The following is a 17,437-nucleotide window of genomic DNA, read 5'->3' as shown; positions in this document are numbered from 1 at the left end:
CGTGTGGCGGCCTCCGCCTCCTACGGAAGAGCAGCACTAGTGGAGGATCACGCAAGCATGAGGCGACGCTGCGAGACGAGCGACAGGTCCCGGGTGATAACCCCAACGAAGCGTAAGTGAAAGCCTAATGACACACATGTTCTAGCTGGGAAAAGGGGTTAAAAAATGTTGCCAAAATAGAAAATTTAGCTCAAATTTTGAATTGTTTATTTATGTGGCACCGACCACAATCTGCCTCCATAACAAGTTCTCAAGTTTGGGTATTTTCGAGGTTCAGTGTAAGCAGAACTACGACAGGTCAAAACCAGTGCAACACCGTCCGAATAAACAAACAGTTTGACAGCACCTAGTGGTGCACCAGTGCAACCAGGGATGCCAGGTGTTGAGGATAAAAAATCTGGGCAATTTTGAAAAAAAGTCTGTGCGTGTCTGTGCACAAGGAAGATATCACAAATTTGGTACTGAACAAGAGTTTTGCCGATGCGTGTGAGCGGGGGAGGGGGGGGGGGGGGGTGCTTGTATTCGGGTTATTTTTGAGTTGAGAACTATATAACTAACACTGTTTCCTCCCACGTACCATGCCAGTCTTATTTAAAAAAAAATTTAATGAATGATTGGTCGAATACCCATGAATACAAGCGAGATTTACAGTCTAATCTGGCACTTACGGATCAAATTCGATACATGAATATCGATTTCATCACTAAATTTTGAAAGTCTGTAAAATCTGGGCACTCTAAGCAAAAATCTGGGCAAAATCTGTGTCTGACCAATATCTGGACGAAGGGTCAAAAGTCTTGGTTTTACAGACAAATCTGGGCACCTGGCAACCCAGAGTGCAACACTAGTGCAACACTCGGCATAAACAAATACGGTAAAAGTTTCCAAAAGTCGGCACAGAAATTTTCGCAACAATCTTTAATTTTACTATAACTTTGCTAGTTTTAATGTTATAATAATAAGAATAAGTTTGTTTCAGTAACTGAAGTGGTTTCAGTATGGAGCACACGTCTGAAGGTAAGATAACAATTTTACAACTTTCTCGTAGGGTAGAAGCACTAGTTATTGAACAGGTACCAGATATTGAACACTAGTAAAACATTTACCGATTAAAACAATAATATACAGTAGAAAAATGAATCAAAATTCGTTGAGCCACTGTTGAAGCATTTTCTACCTATGTTCAAATTTTTATCAAGAATCTCGGACTCTTAAAGCCACGATCCCCGAAACTTGAATATGTGTTCAAATTTTGGCTTGGTTTTTCAACTGGATGAAGAAAACAGCCTATTTTTGATTGGGGGAAAAATTGGGTAAAAGACAAATAAACGTCTAAGATAATGATATAAGTTTTTTCAACTAAGTCTTTTTGAATGATTTCTGGAAGAGTGGCAGCCTTTATTATCCTTATTTTCTTAAAATTTAACAAATTAAAGTGTTCAATCATTGAATCACAGAAAACGCCAATGTTTCAATTATTAAACGTTCAATCTTGCAGTACTCATTTCATAAAGAAATGCATGTACCAGTTATTGAACAAACATCAGTTGGTGTTTGGAAATATAAACAAACTGTTTCTTGGTTGCTAACTCAACCAAAATCGCCCCTGCAAGGCATACTATCAAGCGAAATACCCCTAAATATTTCCCTAAAATTCAATGTTTACGTGTTCAATAATTAGAACATTGCCTGTTCAATATTTGAATCATTGTGTTTAATCATTGGGACAAAAGTAATTTTGAATAAAAAGGCTTAAATAATAATTTCAAAACATATTTCCACGAAAAAAATATATCGATTCGAAGCAGAGAAATAAGCTTAAGTTACGCTATCAAAATTTTATCAGAAAAACCTTTCGTTATTATTTTTTGTCAACAAATGTGTTGAATCCCAAAGATGGTGTTCAATATATAGTGTTCTTACCCTATAGTTTTAAAGAAATGAGCCAAACTTTATTTTTAAAATAACCAAATAATTATTTTTCGAATATTTAAGAATATCCACCGTTGGTGGCGTCAAAACCGTGTGAAGATTCTCCGATCAACAAATTTTGTCGGTTGTGTCTCTGTAACACTAACGGTACCAGCGACAACAAACTGCAGCTAGTTCCCCTGGATTCCACAGTGCGGAACGTAGCCCTGCCGGAAATGATAGCCTCGATAACCGGAAGAGAACTCGTTCAACTCGGAGATGACTGTCCACAGGTGCTTTGCATGTCATGTTTAAGGAAGGTGGATTACTGCTACAAATTCCGGAAGGATTTATTAAAGGCCTATGACGCGTTGAATAGCTTTCATGAAGGATCAATGATAGAGAATTTGTTAAAGTATGAAAAATTGCAGACAATTGAAATAAAAGAAAATACTCTCAAGTTCAAAACTACTGACGTCAAATCAGAAGAACAGGAACCTGATTCGCTCACTACTAAGCGACAGGATGATAAAGTACCTAAATCCGATGACGAGGAAGATTTGCCAGAAAATGAATCTAACAACGATGAGGAAAAAAATGTGAAGTCGACGAAGTCACGCCGAAGAATAAAATTACCAAAAGCGAAACCGGAAGGTTATAAACATCTGGAAACAAAAATAGAACGTAACAAATGTTACATTTGCGGTGAGTTCTTCGAAAAGCCAAGCGATGTCGAGCAACATTTAGTTGAGCATAAGGATATGGTACCGTACAATTGCGAAGAATGTTCGATTGGATTGCCTTACTATCAGGCTCCGAAAACGGTTGCGAGTCTGCACAAGCATATGCGAATGCATGCTGCTCTCATCAAATGTCCCAAGTGTCCGTTTCGCGCTCTGAATGGGAACGCGTTGGCCAATCACAAATCTCGCTATCACAACGAAAAACTCCAAGGAGAATTCACGTGTGAAGTTTGCGGAAAGGTTTTGCCGAAGAAGATCATGTTGAAGCACATGCGGGATCACCGGGCGCTCAATCAGGAACGCAATCGGTGCTCGATATGTGAGAAAAAGTTTACGACTGGTCAACGGTTGGTACGGCACATGCGGCAGCACACCGGAGAACGGCCTTTCCAATGCAGATACTGCGAAAAAGTAAGAGAAATAATAATTAGAAATCTTCAAAAGTTGTGTGAACTCATTTGTAATGTTTTTCAGACTTTCAAAACCAAAACCTGTGTGTCAATACATGAACGAATTCACACCGGCGAGAAAGGTTATCAGTGTGCTGAGTGTTCGACATGCTTTTCCACCAAGCAGCGTTTGGACGATCATATGATCGCTAACCACGCTGCACCGGGTCGTCCAAGAATTACTGCCCAAGTTAATAAAACGAAGATCTACATCTGCCCAATCGAGGGTTGCGACTATGCGCGAACCGGCTACGGAAACTTCTACCATCACAAGGCCAAACACGAACCCAAATTCCAATGTTCCGAATGCCCGAAACGGTACCCCACCAGACAGGCGTTGGACCATCACATGTTCGTACACACCGGCGAAAAGCACTACTGTTGCGAGCTGTGCGGGAAAAAGTTTCGCGTCTTGGTATGCTATTCAAAATCGGTTTTTCCTTTAATAGGTAGTAGATTTTAAGTTTTATATTTTGTGTTCATACAGCAAAGTCTCGTCTACCACATGGCGGATCATAAGAACATTCGGAAACATAAGTGCGACATTTGTGGCATGGCTTTTGTTAGGAAAAACACTCTCGCTATGCACCTTTTGAAGCACCAGGATACGTTAAACTACGCGTAACTATCGTGTTCAATGAGGAAGTTTGCAAGCTAGATAATTACCGTAATAACTTCGATTTTTTTCAGATGTCGATATTGCCACAAGAAGTATAGATATCCAGGGGATCTTTCGAAACATGAACGGTCGTGCACTATTGAAAACCAGCTTCAGCTCAAATTTGAAGTTGAAAGTCCGCCACATTTTCCACTTGGCGAAGAGGAGTATCTTCAGAGTGAGGATGAACTTCAAGAGGAAAATTAAACCGAATAATGTTACAGGTGATTGTCTTGATTGCTTCGAATTTTTCCAAATATGTTTCCCGTTGGACAAATGTCGATTTATTGTGAATGTGGGAAAGAGTTCTCTGGCAAATTTAACCAATGTAGAGAATTCAAGCATGCATTGTTTATTCCGTCTATTAAAATTTCACCTAATATCATCAGAAAGTAGTTCAAACTACGTCAATGATCTCCTCAATATTGGCCATCACTTCTATCGCGTAAGCTTGAGCATCGGTTGATTCGAAGCCATAATCGGCAATAAGTTCGTCCACCTCGGCCGGAATCCCCATGGCACATTCCGTTTCGATGGATGTGCTGATGACATTTGTTGCCGCTTTCTTGCTTCGAACTTTTCCACTGTGCATCGACGCCTGATGCCTTCGAACGAGATTCGGTTCGGCAAACCGTTTTCCACAATCGGAACACACGTACCGTTTGGTGTGTCGTGCCTTATGTCTCGATATAGCTGTGCCATTATAGGTCCTGTAATCGCAATCATCTTCTTTGCAGATATACAGCTTTCGACCATGTTCATCTATTAAAAACGGATTTCGATCCGTCCGTAAGTTGGGTTCCTTGCCGAGATGGAAACGTTCTTGGTGCTTCCGCAGGGTTACGCTATCCCGAAAAGTGCTCCCACAGTCCGAACACTTGTGACATCTTTCGTTAGTGTGTATTCGTTTGTGAGTAAGCAGATTACAAGCACGGCTAAACGATTTATCGCAGTATGGGCACGTGAAATTTTTCTCGCCGGTATGTTTCCTCATATGACGGGCTAACAGCAAATTAGACCCACAAGTTTCGCTACAAACGTCGCATTTATATCTACCATTAGCCTTATGTCGATGACGACGAACGTGAGCCTAAAATTGATATAGATTCAAATTTTAAAAAAATGCCAACATTAAGATAACAAATTAAACCTGAAAAGATCGCTTTTGGGTGAAAATTTTGCCGCAATAATCGCAGGTCATGCCATCGGGGTTGCTTTTATGAGTATTCCAGGAATGTGCGTACAAACTGCCAGTTGAGATAAACCTCCGATGGCACTTGTCACACTTATGGGGCAACAAATGCATCAACCGGTGACGATTCAACGTAAGAACGCTTTTCGACACCACCTGTTCCTGTTCGGTGCTGCAGGTTTCACACCGATGCGGCACCATGTTGATGTGGCTGTTCAAATGCTCGTCCCTCTGTTCCAATGTATCGTGAAGAGTATTGCAAATGTAACAAGTTGTTGGTGGAAATTGATCGTGGATTTCTTTATCCGCTGCTGAGTTTTTGATATCGACCTTTGACTTTTTGATTTTCTTCGGTTTGACCAATTCTCTCCATGAATAGACAAACTTTTCTTGTTTTTCTTCTTTAGATTCGTTTGCCGGTAATGCATTATCTAGCTCATGATCGGACAACCCTTCGTCTACCAATCCATCCAACATCTCGATATCAGAATGATCTGAACCCTCCACGTTTTCGACTGTTTCTATTATAGGGCCTTCTTGGGCCGGAACAATTTTATTTCCTTCCACTTTGATCTTTGATTCAAGAATGTTTCTACTCGACTCCAGAATTTCATCCGAATAGCAAACCCTCTTCTCACCGGTTTCCTTAAATTGTTCATAATAGCTAGTAAGTCGGTTCTCGACGGCCATTTTCAGCAACAGTTCAGCGCTGCTAAGAAATTCTTGCCGAACGTTATATGCAAAGTCTAGCTTAGTCATACAGTTGCTGCAAACCTTGGTCGGATACAGCGGGCTGAACTCGATCTCCAATCCAGTGACATCAATCAACATTTCCATGACCGAAACTGCCTCCATTTTTGCCATTAGCGGAAGCAGAAAATTTTCCGACTTCCGGAGACACAACCGGCAGAAGCGATTCCGAGACTGTAGGGCCGATTCGGGATAGTTCTGGGAACCTTCCGAAGACATAACTAGGACATTTTGAGGAAAGATACAAAATTGTTTAAAACAAAATACGAAAACATACCACAATAGTTTATCCTGTAACTTACGGTCAGAGTTCACATCTTCTTCGAATTCGACGTAAGCTACCTCTTCATTATCCTTAATTGAAGATTCCATTTTCTGAGAAATATGCTTTTAATTCATAATTTTACCACCTCGGACTGTCCTAATTTTGTGCGAATGTAAATATTATAAAATTTTTATATTTTTCTTTTATTTATTTTTTTCAAACAAAAAAGGTTACACTCTGCTGGAAGAAAAATAAGTTTTGGGAGAGTTTAACGCAATCAGTATTTATACTTATTATGTGTGAAAACTAGGTTTGTATGAATACTTAACACAACAATGTGTACATTTTATACAAAAACTAATTTTCAAACTCCTAATTTCCTTGCGAAATTTCAGAACGAAAAGTTAAAAAAAAATGTTTTTGCTTGTTTAACATATTTACTGTTATTTCAAAACTTATATTCGCTCAGAGCTTAAAATGATCATAATAATCGAGGTACAAATTTTTGGCTGAAAAAATAAAAATTCTTTGCTCAAATTAAAACAAAATTTAATACAATAAGCTATTGTTTTTGTACACTGAACCTCAAAAATACCCAAACTTGAGAACTTTCCCCGCCAACACGAATGAAACTCCCTCCCTACAGGTTTGGCTATTGGTGGCATAAACCAAAGTTAAGCTTTTAAAGGAGAACTCATCCCCCAAAATCTGATACCGCAATAAAATGGAAATCAAAATAAAAAAATTACTACAGGTACGGGAATCACACCCATACATGCAATGGCACTGCGATTACCATCTCAGGATGCTAACCGCTCGACCACCGAAAGGTTGTTGAGAGAGGCAGCTACATCATCGTATATGCGAAACTTTCTGCGAATGAAGCGGGAATAAAAGTTATCCCCCCAAAAAAAACAGTTCTTCGCTTTGAACTTACCCCCCAAACCTAAATCTTGTTGCATTGAAATTTACACTTAAGTTATTAGTCCTAAAATAGTTTACGATACGAGCGATTGGCAAAATGAACACATTAAAACCCATCCCCATACTGAGTAAAAATCAGCGTGTTGTTATTATTAAACCAAAATTGGTTTAAATGTGCCAAGCGTGAGATTTTGTGTTAAGAGCACCCAAGAGTGAGGAAAGCAAATAAAGCGTGCAGCCGAACATGTCAAAATTCGACGTGGAAAAAAGAAACGCCATTTTGTATAGAAGTGCCGGCGCAAATAGACGCGGCAGTGTGCGAGCACCAAATTGGACCGCAAAAAGTGCCTTTTTGGATATCCGGAGAGCCGTTGGAGCATCCAGCAACACGCAAACCGCGTGCTCCAGGATTTGCCGTGGAAAAGCAGGTAAAAAACTTTCCGGTAGTGCACCGAGCACTTTGAACTTAAGTTCTTTTCCCCATCGGTCAGGAAACCGTTCCAAAACGTGGTCTGGCGAAGGCCAAAGAAAGGAGGCTCGGAACCGGTATCTCGGCTGGTAAAGACGGCTGAAGTGAAGGCTCGAGGAGCCAATAATATCAACATTTCCTCGCCACAAAATCCGCCTACAAAAGGAGCTAGTGAGAAGACGGTGCGAACCCTAGCACTTACAAGGTAAGCGACCAACTTCTAAAGCAAACTTTCCGAAAGAATAACAACGCTCTTCTCCACGGCAGGCCACGAATCCAAATCGTCGGTAGGCAAAGGCATCAGTCGGAAGAGCGAGACAGAGCCACACATCCACGTGTGTAAGTATCACGTGAAAGAATACGCCGACAAACCATTGACACGTTTTGCTTCCTCAGGGCTCTTTTTTCCCCCCTCACCTCAACTGCCTTCCGGCGCGGCAATCTCGGGCGAGCCGAAGAAAATCAGCAGCCCCCTGGTAGACCCCAGGAGGCGCCACAAGTGTAGGAACAAATCAACGAAAAGCAGCAGCCCCCTGGTAGACCCCAGGAGGCGCCACAAGTGTAGGACGGAGGCACGAATCAACCAAGACCAGCAGCCCCCTGGTAGACCCCAGGAGGCGCCACAGGCGTAGGGCCACAGTTCCCGCAGTGCTGCCAATCGGCACTCCGAATCGCCGAGCAGCACAACAAAACTCGGAGGCCCCGGGACTCTGCCGTGAAGAAAAGTGGAGGTCTTCCGGCAGAGAGGGTCCACAAGGGAAAGCAACAGCAACAGCGCCACCAATCGGCCCCAGGCGTAGGGCGGCCGACCAGCAGCAACAGCGCCACCAATCGGTCCCAGGCGTAGGGCGGCCGACCAGCAGCAACAGCGCCACCCATCGGCCCCAGGCGTAGGGCGGCCGAATAGCGGAAGAGGCACGAGGTGCCACCCGATCGGCGCTCGGTCGAAAGGCGGCGGACGCATGCCGGGCAGGCGAGGTGCCGTACAGTGGGATCCATTCGGCGAAAATGCGGTGAGTACACGCTGGTTTGGGGAAGTGTGGGTGTGTCTTGCCATAATCCTTTGTAGCCATCATTTTTATTCATGTGGCATCGCCCACGAAAAGCCTCTTCAATAAATGGCGCCCAACAAAAACGAACCGCTTAAGTTTTGTTCGGGAAAAATAAAATATCATTTGTATTTGTGATGATATTAGTATGTTTTTGATTGTAACAGTAATTTAGTTAAACCTACTGTTATGTTATTATTATTATCGCTCAATTTTTGTATCGTATCGTAATTTTGTAATCTGTAAGTCCACATTTGTCTGGTTTTTTGATCCTAATAAACCTAATAAAGAATGATGAATAAACAAATTGATTTGTATCATCTTAATGATGAGGAGATGGAATATGAATTGGCCTTGCGCCATGTTTCAAATCTAGCCCCATGCTCTAGAAGAGCTAGGGTTGTCAAGTTAAAAGCTCTTGTCCAAGAGGACACCCTTAGAGACACCATCTATGTTAATTCAGAACACGTAATGTCGCCGGAGTTGAACATCGAGGTCTGCCAGAGGGCAGTGGTAGAATTGAGAAATCATGTTGATTTAGCCACGCAGAATAGAAATGCCGATCAAATGGCTTGCGCGAAATCGAGATTGCTTCATTACCGGCAAAGATTATCACTGATTCCAGTGGTCGCGAGTTTAGAGGAAACGCGTAGGGTCGTGTGCGAGCTTGTAGAGACGCTGCTAGCTCAGATAGAGTGCGTGAACAGTGCAGTCAATATGGTGTTAAGTGAAACAGAAAACACTAGCCTTTCAACTAGTGTCCCAACCATCCAGGCAGAGAACAGTAGCAGTAGGGATGCCTGCGATGCGTTGACGATTCCACCGAGGCCACAAGCAGTCGGAAATGATGAAGGAGCACGAGCACGGATGCAAGAAGCGGATGTCGAGCCGTCTTCTCTTCCATTCCAAGAAGGCAGACAAGGACAGAGGGACTTGGAGGAAGTAATCATCCGGAGGTCGGGTAGTTCGGCTGGTCTGGCTGCTGTGAACGTTCTGGACGAACTGCGGTTCGACATTCAACAACGACAAAGGAGGCAGCAGCAGTTGAACGACAGCTTTACAAACCGGAGTGGTAGCAACTACGACAGGCGGATGCAGAAGGCGATTCACAATTGGCCTTTCAAGTTCCGAGGTGAAAAGGACACCACGTCCCTCAATATTTTCCTAGACCGAGTGGAGACGTTCGCCAGATCAGAGGGAATCGACGATCAGACACTTCTGGCTTCTATCAAACACCTGTTGCTTGAAGACGCCCTCGACTGGTACTCAAGAGCACTTGCCCAACGTCGCCTGTATTCCTGGCAAGCATTCAAGCAAGAAATTCGACGGGAATTCCTGCCTAGCGGGTATGCTCAGATCCTGAGGTTGGAAGCCAGCTTCCGTTTTCAAGGTGCCAACGAAACGTTCGATAAGTTCTTCCGTGACATCTCTACACTATTCCGCTTCATCGATCCACCACTTACGGAAGAGGAGAAGTTGTTCATAGTCAAGAAAAATATGAACATGGACTATGCAACAATAGTAACAGCCGCTCAGCCAAAGACACTGATGGACCTGGTCAACGTCTGCAGCAACTTCGACGAAACAAGGCTATTGCTGAACCAGCAGCGCAGAATTCCAATTCCGCACAACCACTTACTAGAACCGAACTTCGCAACACCAGCAACAACAAGTCGGTCTCAGCAACACCAGCAGCAGCGTTTCGGGAGATTGCAAGCAGTGGAGGCGGACGAGCAGTTGTACGGAGCCACATCATACTCAGCACCATCGCATCGGCTTCCAATACAACAGCCACGCTTCAACAGAGTACATGCGGTGGAGAACGAGGCCCAGCAAGGTGCGGCTTCAACGTCAGCTATCCAAACTGAAGCAGATCTAGTGGATCCAGAAGATGCAGACGGTTTGCAAGGGGACTTCAACCAGCTGTACGAGCAAGTTTGTGCCATGAAGCTTCAACTGGAGCGCAGATCGAATCGTTTCAATACAGGACTACAGCAGCAACACTCTGAACAACGACCGGAACAGCGTCAGCAACCGCCTACAATTTCGGCAGCTCAGAACAATTTGGTGAATCGGCAAGGCAGTCAAGCGGAGAACTATCGAATACAACATCCGTTGCAACAGCAAGCTAAATGGGCGCCGCGGCAGCAGCTTCAACAACAGCAGCAGCCTCAACAGCAGCAGCTTCAACAACAGCAGCCTCAACGGCAATTCCAACAGCACTATCAACCACAGCTCCAGAACCAGCAGCTTCAGCAAGCAGGCAGCAACATGTACGATCTAGATCCTGTTCAGCATACAGCGTACCGCCCAGCGCTTTGCTGGAACTGTGATGAGGAGGGGCATAGGTTTCCGGATTGCACGAAGGCACAGGCAATTCTCTTTTGCTACAGATGCGGTCGAAAAGGTTACACGTTACGCAGCTGTCTTGTTTGTAACAGCGAAGCGGAAAACGCCGCAGCGAGGAGGTGGTAGATGAAGGGCCAGATTCTTCGCAACACAGCTATCAACCTTCAATACCTCCCGATTTACAAGACATCAACTCTATCATTATCAATCCCGGACATGACAATCGTCCGCACGCCGTTCTGGACGTTCTTGGAAAGAAAGTTACAGCTTTGTTGGACAGTGGTGCAAACTGTTCTTTGTTAGGTGGCAGTAAAGCACAGATCGTAGAAGAGCTTGGACTGCGGAAAGAAACACTGAACGGTGGGATCAAGACAGCGGATGGAACGCCACACCAGATCAATCACTTCACACGTCTGCCAATATCGTACAACAATCGAAGCGAAATTTTGCCGGTTCTACTCGTGCCTAGCTTGCCAGATTGCGCTATCATGGGCATGAACTTCTGGCAAACGTTTGGCGTCAAGGCAGTGTGCTTCTCGATAATGAACAATGAAATTGAACAAGATGCAGAACCGCTGAAGGAGCTTTCACCAGAACAGCAAAAGCGACTAGACCAAGTGGTACGCATATTTCCGAAGGCAGAAGATGGTAAGCTTGGCAGGACGCAGATCTACGAACATCAAATCGACGTCGGAAATGCGCCGCCAAGGAAACAACGGTACTACCCAATGTCACAGTACGTCCTAGCGGAAGTCAACAAGGAAGTCGACCGGATGCTATCCCTGGACGTGATCGAAGAAGCAGTGTTCTCACCGTGGAACAATCCACTGGTAGCGGTGAAGAAGAAGGATGGCAGATACCGGGTATGTTTAGACGCAAGACACCTGAACTCAATCATGGTGAACGAAGGTTATCCGATACCGCAGATCTCCGCAATCATCAATAACCTCGGAGGATGCTCGTACATATCTTCAATTGACTTGAAGGATGCCTTCTGGCAAATGCCGCTCCAACAAAAGTCACGACCCTTAACAGCATTCACTGTACCATCCCGTGGTCACTACCAATTTAAGGTTGTTCCTTTTGGTATCTGTACGGCAAGTCAAGGACTCGCAAGACTAATGACACATCTTTTCGCGGACATGGAGCCATTCGTCTTTCATTATTTGGACGACATTATTATCTGCTCTAAAACGTTTGACGAACACGTAGCAGTTCTTCAGGAAGTGGCAACCAGGCTACGTCAGGCGAATCTCACCATTTCTCCGGAAAAATCCAAGTTCTGTCGCCAACGCATAAAATATTTGGGCTACGTTCTCAGTGAAGGAGGATGGAGGGTCGACGAGGAAAAGGTGGAGAGCATCGTCAAATTTCCAGTTCCAAGTACACGAAAGGAAGTTCAAAGATTCTTAGGCTTATGCGGATGGTATCGACGCTTCATTCCAGAGTTCTCACGAATCGCCGCACCAATCACGGAGCTCACGAAAGCCAAGATCAAATTCCGATGGACAACAGCAGCAGAAGAAGCTTTTCTCAAACTCAAGTCAGCTCTAGTCACCGCGCCAGTACTTGCGATGCCGGACTACACAAAACCGTTCTCAATAGCATGCGACGCTAGCGATGTCGCGATTGGTGCTGTATTGACGCAGGACATCGAGGGAGAAGAACACCCGATCAGTTATTTTTCCCAGAAGCTATCTTCGTCGGAGCGAAAATACACAGTCACAGAAAAAGAGTGCTTAGCAGTTATTCGTGCGATAGAAAAGTTCCGTGGGTATGTAGAAGGAGTACGTTTCGTCGTTTACTGTGACCATTCCGCACTCAGCTACCTGAAAACTTTGAAAAACCCCACAGCCTTGATGAGCAGATGGCTCTTGAGACTCAACGCGTTCGACTTCGAAATCAGGTACCGGAAGGGCAGCTGCAACACCGTACCAGATGCGCTATCCAGAGTAGTCTGTTCGCTAGTGTTTTCGATTTCCGAGAAGAATGATCCATGGTACAAGAACATCGTCAAGCAGGTAGAAAGGAAAGGCGACAAATATCCCGACTTTCGTATCGCAAACAACGAGCTCTACAAAAATTGTCATTGTAAGGATGAGGCTGGTTTAATCACGCATCGATGGAAGAAAGTAGTTCCGGAAAACCACCGAGCAGAACTCATTCGTCGATACCACGACGCACCATCAGCAGCGCATCTAGGCTTCCAGAAGACGTGGCACAAACTACAGCAGCACTATTACTGGCCGAAGATGCAGGACAACGTCGCCCGTTACGTCAAAGCATGCACTACGTGCAAGGCTAGTAAAGCGCCCAATATAAGAATGATGCCGCAGATGGGGAAGCTCAAGCCAGCGAAGGTCCCATGGGAGCTAATTTCTATCGATTTCGTCGGACCGTTAACCAGATCCAAGAAAGGCAACACTGTGCTGCTAGTAATCGTCGACTGGATCACGAAATACGTCATCGCTCACCCGATGCGGGCCGCCGATTCGAGCAAGATGGTCGAGTTTTTGGAAGAAAAGGTGTTCCTCAAGTTCTCCAGACCGAGGATTATTCTATCAGATAACGGCAAGCAGTTCGAGTCGCAGGTGTTTCGAGCACTGCTAAGCCGTCACAACATTATCCACATGAAGACCGCTTTTTACGCACCGCAGGTCAACAACGCCGAGCGAGTGAACAGAGTTCTTATCACTTGTGTTCGATCGTTGTTGGAGGAAGATCATCGAGAGTGGGACAAGAACCTGGCCGCCATCACCGCAGCCATCAACAGTGCGAAGCACGAATCAACCGGAGTCAGCCCGCACTTCGCCAACTTCGGAAGGGAACTTCTGTTGCATACGGACCTCTACACTCTGCAGGACTTAAACGTGTCAGACGATCCAAAGGTCGCGCAGGAGATGCGGTTGTCCACGATCAACAGGATTCACAAATTCATCCAACAGCGGATCAAGAAGACTCACGAGAAGACAAAGCAGCGCTACGATCTACAGAAGCGGACTGTGTCCTTTCAACCGGGCGAGCTAGTATGGCGCCGCTCGTTTGTTCTTTCTTCGAAGGCGGACCATATCAACAAGAAACTGGACCCCAAATTTATTCCGGCTATCGTTAAAGAAAAGCTGGGAGCCAATCTCTACACTCTGGAGGATGTCGTCACCGGAAAGCGAAGTCGCTACCACGTGAAGGACATCAAACCAGACTAAGGAATTCAAGCTATGTAAGCAACAACGCTGACCACAAGCTCACTCGGAGCACAAAACACGAAATGGAGAAGGCTGTAGGACCAACAACATCATCTTTGAAACCTCGCCCCCAACAACTCGGAGTAAATTATGCAGAACTCTTCCATTCGAACAACTCAATGAAGCACAGCTGATGCTTATTCGTCGCTAGGACACCGACGAACACAACGAAGTAGGCGTTTATGAAGGAGACAACGGCCTTGCGTAGGACCAGCGTCGGCTGAATGGACTCTGAGAACTCTGCCAGGAAGTTCGTCAGAATTTGGAGAGGGCTGGCAACCTTGCGTGGGATTGCCGCCACTCATTGTCCAGAATGCAATCCTGTCATCTTGAAGCAGCGTAGCAGCGCTGGGGATAGTAGCACTGGTGAGCCACCGTAGCCAGGCGCTACACACCATCGCAGAGAACCCATCCAGGTTCGGGATATTGGAATGTTCGGAAAGTCAAGTACAGCAGCTCCAAACACCATGTCGCTGCAATTGAAAGGATTGTCAGGACATCAAGAAGAGGATTCAGCACCAGAGAACACAGTTATGCGAAGAAGTTGTGAGGAGTAGACATCATGACGGCCGCTACTACCATATCGACTTTCTCTCGCTAACTATCGAAAGCCACACGCAAACAATCCAGCTATGACCGCTACCCAAGGTAGTCAACAAGAGCCTAACGAGGTCAAAACACGCCAGTCATTACTACCACAAACAGGAGATCATCCACCAACCCCAAAAATCTCCGAATCAATACAAAAACCCTTCAGCTATGACCACAGCCAAAGCCTGTCAACCAAGCGCAACAGCGCAGGAAATACCGTTAGGCCGATCGGGAAAAATCTTGCATCTGGAAAACGCAGTGAGCAATATCTCTTATCTACCTCCTCGTGAGTACAGTAACAAGTCTAGCTATGTCCGCTACCCAAGGTTGCCAACAAAAGCATCGCCGATGCGAAAAACACGTTCATCGTCAGCACCACAACCATCTGCTTTGCTCGACGACTCCGGAAGAAGGGCCCGTCTGAGGGAGCTCATTCGCAGCAGCAGCAATATCCGATTTTGTCCCGCTAACACGAACCCTGCTTATTCAGCACAGTATCAACAGGACGAATCAGGACAACGCCCAGGGTAGCTTGAAAGAGGTTGCAAGATTCCTGCTGACTTTCTCCTAGTCCGGAGGACCATAGCTGACCAGGCTTCCCAGAAATAAGAAAACCGAACAAATACATCCACAAGGAACTCCCGATTAAGACCTCCCGATTAAGACTACCTGATTAAGACTACCCGATCAAGACTACCAGATCAAGACCATCTTCAATCAACCATGTCAACTCCCGATTAAGACTTCCCGATCAAGAATATCTTCAACCAACCATGTCAACTTCCGATTACGACCTCCCGATCAAGACGAAATTCTCAAAAGTTATCTACCAACTTTGTCAAAACCACAAGCTATGAGAACACCATCTACCATGGTCCACACCCCAAAATACGCGCAGCGGAACCACAAATTACCCTCGCCTGAAATGGTGTCGACAGTTCAACTGTCCGATTCAGACTTGACCACAAATCACCAACCTCACAAAATGATACATAATGGATCATGCACAGTTGTCAAGGGGGTGTTACATTTGGTTTTTTAAATGTTTGAGTTGACTATAATTCGATATGATTCGAGCAAAAAATTGGCAACATTTTGTTAGAAAAAACCCAACCCTAATCAAAAACAAATTAAGAGTGACTTTGTTCGACCAGATTTGGCCCACTGTATCGAGTTTATTTTAAATAAACCCGACAGCCCACAGCTCCCGCAAAACTGAAAAACAAAAACAAAAAGTTTGCGGAAAAGTGTGCGTCAGGTGACGTGGAACCTGTGGAAAAAAAAAAAAAAAAAGGGAGATGACGTCGGTCTAAGCTGCCACAAAAAGGAGTGATTTTCTGGCTAAAGGAGGATTGAGAGCGCTACCAGTGAGAAATTGTGCGGTAAAGTAGCGAACGGCAACCGGTTATTGCAGAGTTCGATGGAAGTGTAGCGGATTTCCAGTGAAAAGCCCCCGAGAAGCAAATTTCCCTGTCCTCTGTCTCTATCAACATGTCTGGGGAGACACTTCTCGAGCTAAGCCGATGGGCAATCATGGCTGGCGAAACCGATGAGGAGGTTGAGCGACGACCGGAGAGCGCCGAGCAAAATCATACCAAGCAGTACGGCATCGTCGATCCGGATCGCATCATCAAGAATCCGCTGCAATTCCAGTGGACGCTCGGGTATCAGGAACCGGATAAGAACATGTGGGAAGACGAGAAGAATTTCCGCGGCAGCCGGTGGGTGATCAACGTGCTCCGGCAGCAGCGCCACGAATTGGACAAACATTGGCTGGATATGACATTGTGGCTGATCGGCAAGGTTGTCGATAATCCTGAAGAAATTTGCGGTGCCGTCGTGAACATTCGCCAGAAGATGGATAAAATTGCGATTTGGACCTCCACCGTCATGAACCGGAACGCGCCGATGCCGGAGAAAGCTGTAAGTCGATTTCTTGCCGTATTCGAACAATAAATTGTGAGAGGAAGGTTGGGTAAATTTGTTGCCAAAAATTAAAACACGATGAGCTAAATTTTACGTTTTTTCATTATTATGGGCAACCGAAAGCCTAGTTTTTCCCCATTACAAATGGCGCCCAACTAAATCGAACCACTTTTGATTATTTGTTCGAGCACATTTTAAGGACTTAGCGTCCAGCTACAATTATTATTTTTGTAAGAATTCGATAATTATACTTGTGATTATTTCATTATTGCTCATTAGTAAATCATATCATATCGTTGTATCTTTAGAAGTATCGTATTGCTCCTTCGATACTACCTTTCATATTTAATTCATTCGTGCACAGATGTTAAGGGGGTTGTCAAGGAAACATCAAAAGGAACGCGATCTGGAGGCGCGGTATAACCTCTATTCCGGGCCCTTGGTAATTAAGAAGACTAAATCCTTCTTTACCCAAGACATCTGTTGCTTCTGTTCAGTCCTCAATGTAAAATCACAGTCATTATTTTCTTCAATGGCTACATGATTTTAGTTGCTTGTTTGCTGCTTGGGTGAAAGTTTTTCAGTCGTTTGGTTCAGGATTCGAGGAAATTTTTGCCAGGTTTGCTGGTATAGATCGACATCATTTGCCAAGATATGTTGGCGTTGAGTTTCGTCTTTAGTTTTAATATAATCTTTGCCATAATTCGATGGCGTTAAGATATTTTTGCCAAGATTCGTTGGCTTTGAGTTTATTATGATGTGTTTATGTATTATGTATTTATGTATTAAGTTTTAGACACCTCTGCAGTAGGTGTTACGCTTCCGAGGTATGCTCGGAATGTAGTCGATCATTTCTTTCCTTCGAACTCCTTGTGGCGTGGTTATGAAATTTTCATGGATTGCTGTTACAACCCATGAA

General features: G+C 44.7%; 4 protein-coding genes across 5 annotated transcripts; 3 read left to right on the top strand and 1 right to left on the bottom strand.

Annotated features, from left to right (window-relative positions):
- The first annotated feature begins 575 nt into the window (after nt 1-575).
- On the top strand, nt 576-4,153 carry LOC129740898 (zinc finger protein 62 homolog). The gene is made up of 5 exons (XM_055732545.1): nt 576-1,017; nt 1,996-3,065; nt 3,129-3,518; nt 3,591-3,724; nt 3,794-4,153. The coding sequence occupies exons 1-5, from the start codon at nt 999-1,001 to the stop codon at nt 3,966-3,968; spliced, it is 1,788 nt and encodes a 595-aa protein (XP_055588520.1). The 5' UTR covers nt 576-998; the 3' UTR covers nt 3,969-4,153.
- Nucleotides 4,098-6,171, bottom strand: LOC129740899 (zinc finger protein 678-like). Of its 2 annotated transcripts, none has more exons than XM_055732546.1 (3): nt 6,006-6,171; nt 4,912-5,924; nt 4,098-4,851 (listed from the first exon to the last, which is right to left on the bottom strand). In XM_055732546.1, the coding sequence occupies exons 1-3, from the start codon at nt 6,073-6,075 to the stop codon at nt 4,159-4,161; spliced, it is 1,776 nt and encodes a 591-aa protein (XP_055588521.1). In that variant the 5' UTR covers nt 6,076-6,171; the 3' UTR covers nt 4,098-4,158. The 2 variants fall into 2 exon arrangements, with proteins under 2 accessions (XP_055588521.1, XP_055588522.1); XM_055732547.1 differs by having other exon boundaries at nt 5,981-6,063.
- A 764-nt stretch (nt 6,172-6,935) lies between these two features.
- On the top strand, nt 6,936-10,886 carry LOC129740895 (uncharacterized). Its single transcript, XM_055732540.1, has 4 exons — nt 6,936-7,320; nt 7,384-7,566; nt 7,629-7,700; nt 7,758-10,886. The coding sequence occupies exon 4, from the start codon at nt 8,702-8,704 to the stop codon at nt 10,883-10,885; it is 2,184 nt and encodes a 727-aa protein (XP_055588515.1). The 5' UTR covers nt 6,936-7,320; nt 7,384-7,566; nt 7,629-7,700; nt 7,758-8,701; the 3' UTR covers nt 10,886.
- A 5,239-nt stretch (nt 10,887-16,125) lies between these two features.
- LOC129741106 (eukaryotic translation initiation factor 4E-like) lies at nt 16,126-16,548 on the top strand. Its single transcript, XM_055732809.1, has one exon. The coding sequence runs from the start codon at nt 16,126-16,128 to the stop codon at nt 16,546-16,548; it is 423 nt and encodes a 140-aa protein (XP_055588784.1).
- Nucleotides 16,549-17,437: the final 889 nt, after the last annotated feature.

The sequence above is a fragment of the Uranotaenia lowii genome, chromosome 2, assembly GCF_029784155.1.
Source record: "Uranotaenia lowii strain MFRU-FL chromosome 2, ASM2978415v1, whole genome shotgun sequence".
In the NCBI taxonomy this organism is placed as follows: Eukaryota; Metazoa; Arthropoda; class Insecta; order Diptera; family Culicidae; genus Uranotaenia; species Uranotaenia lowii.
Note: the sequence above shows the minus strand (reverse complement) of the source record. Positions and strands in the feature narration are given on the sequence as shown.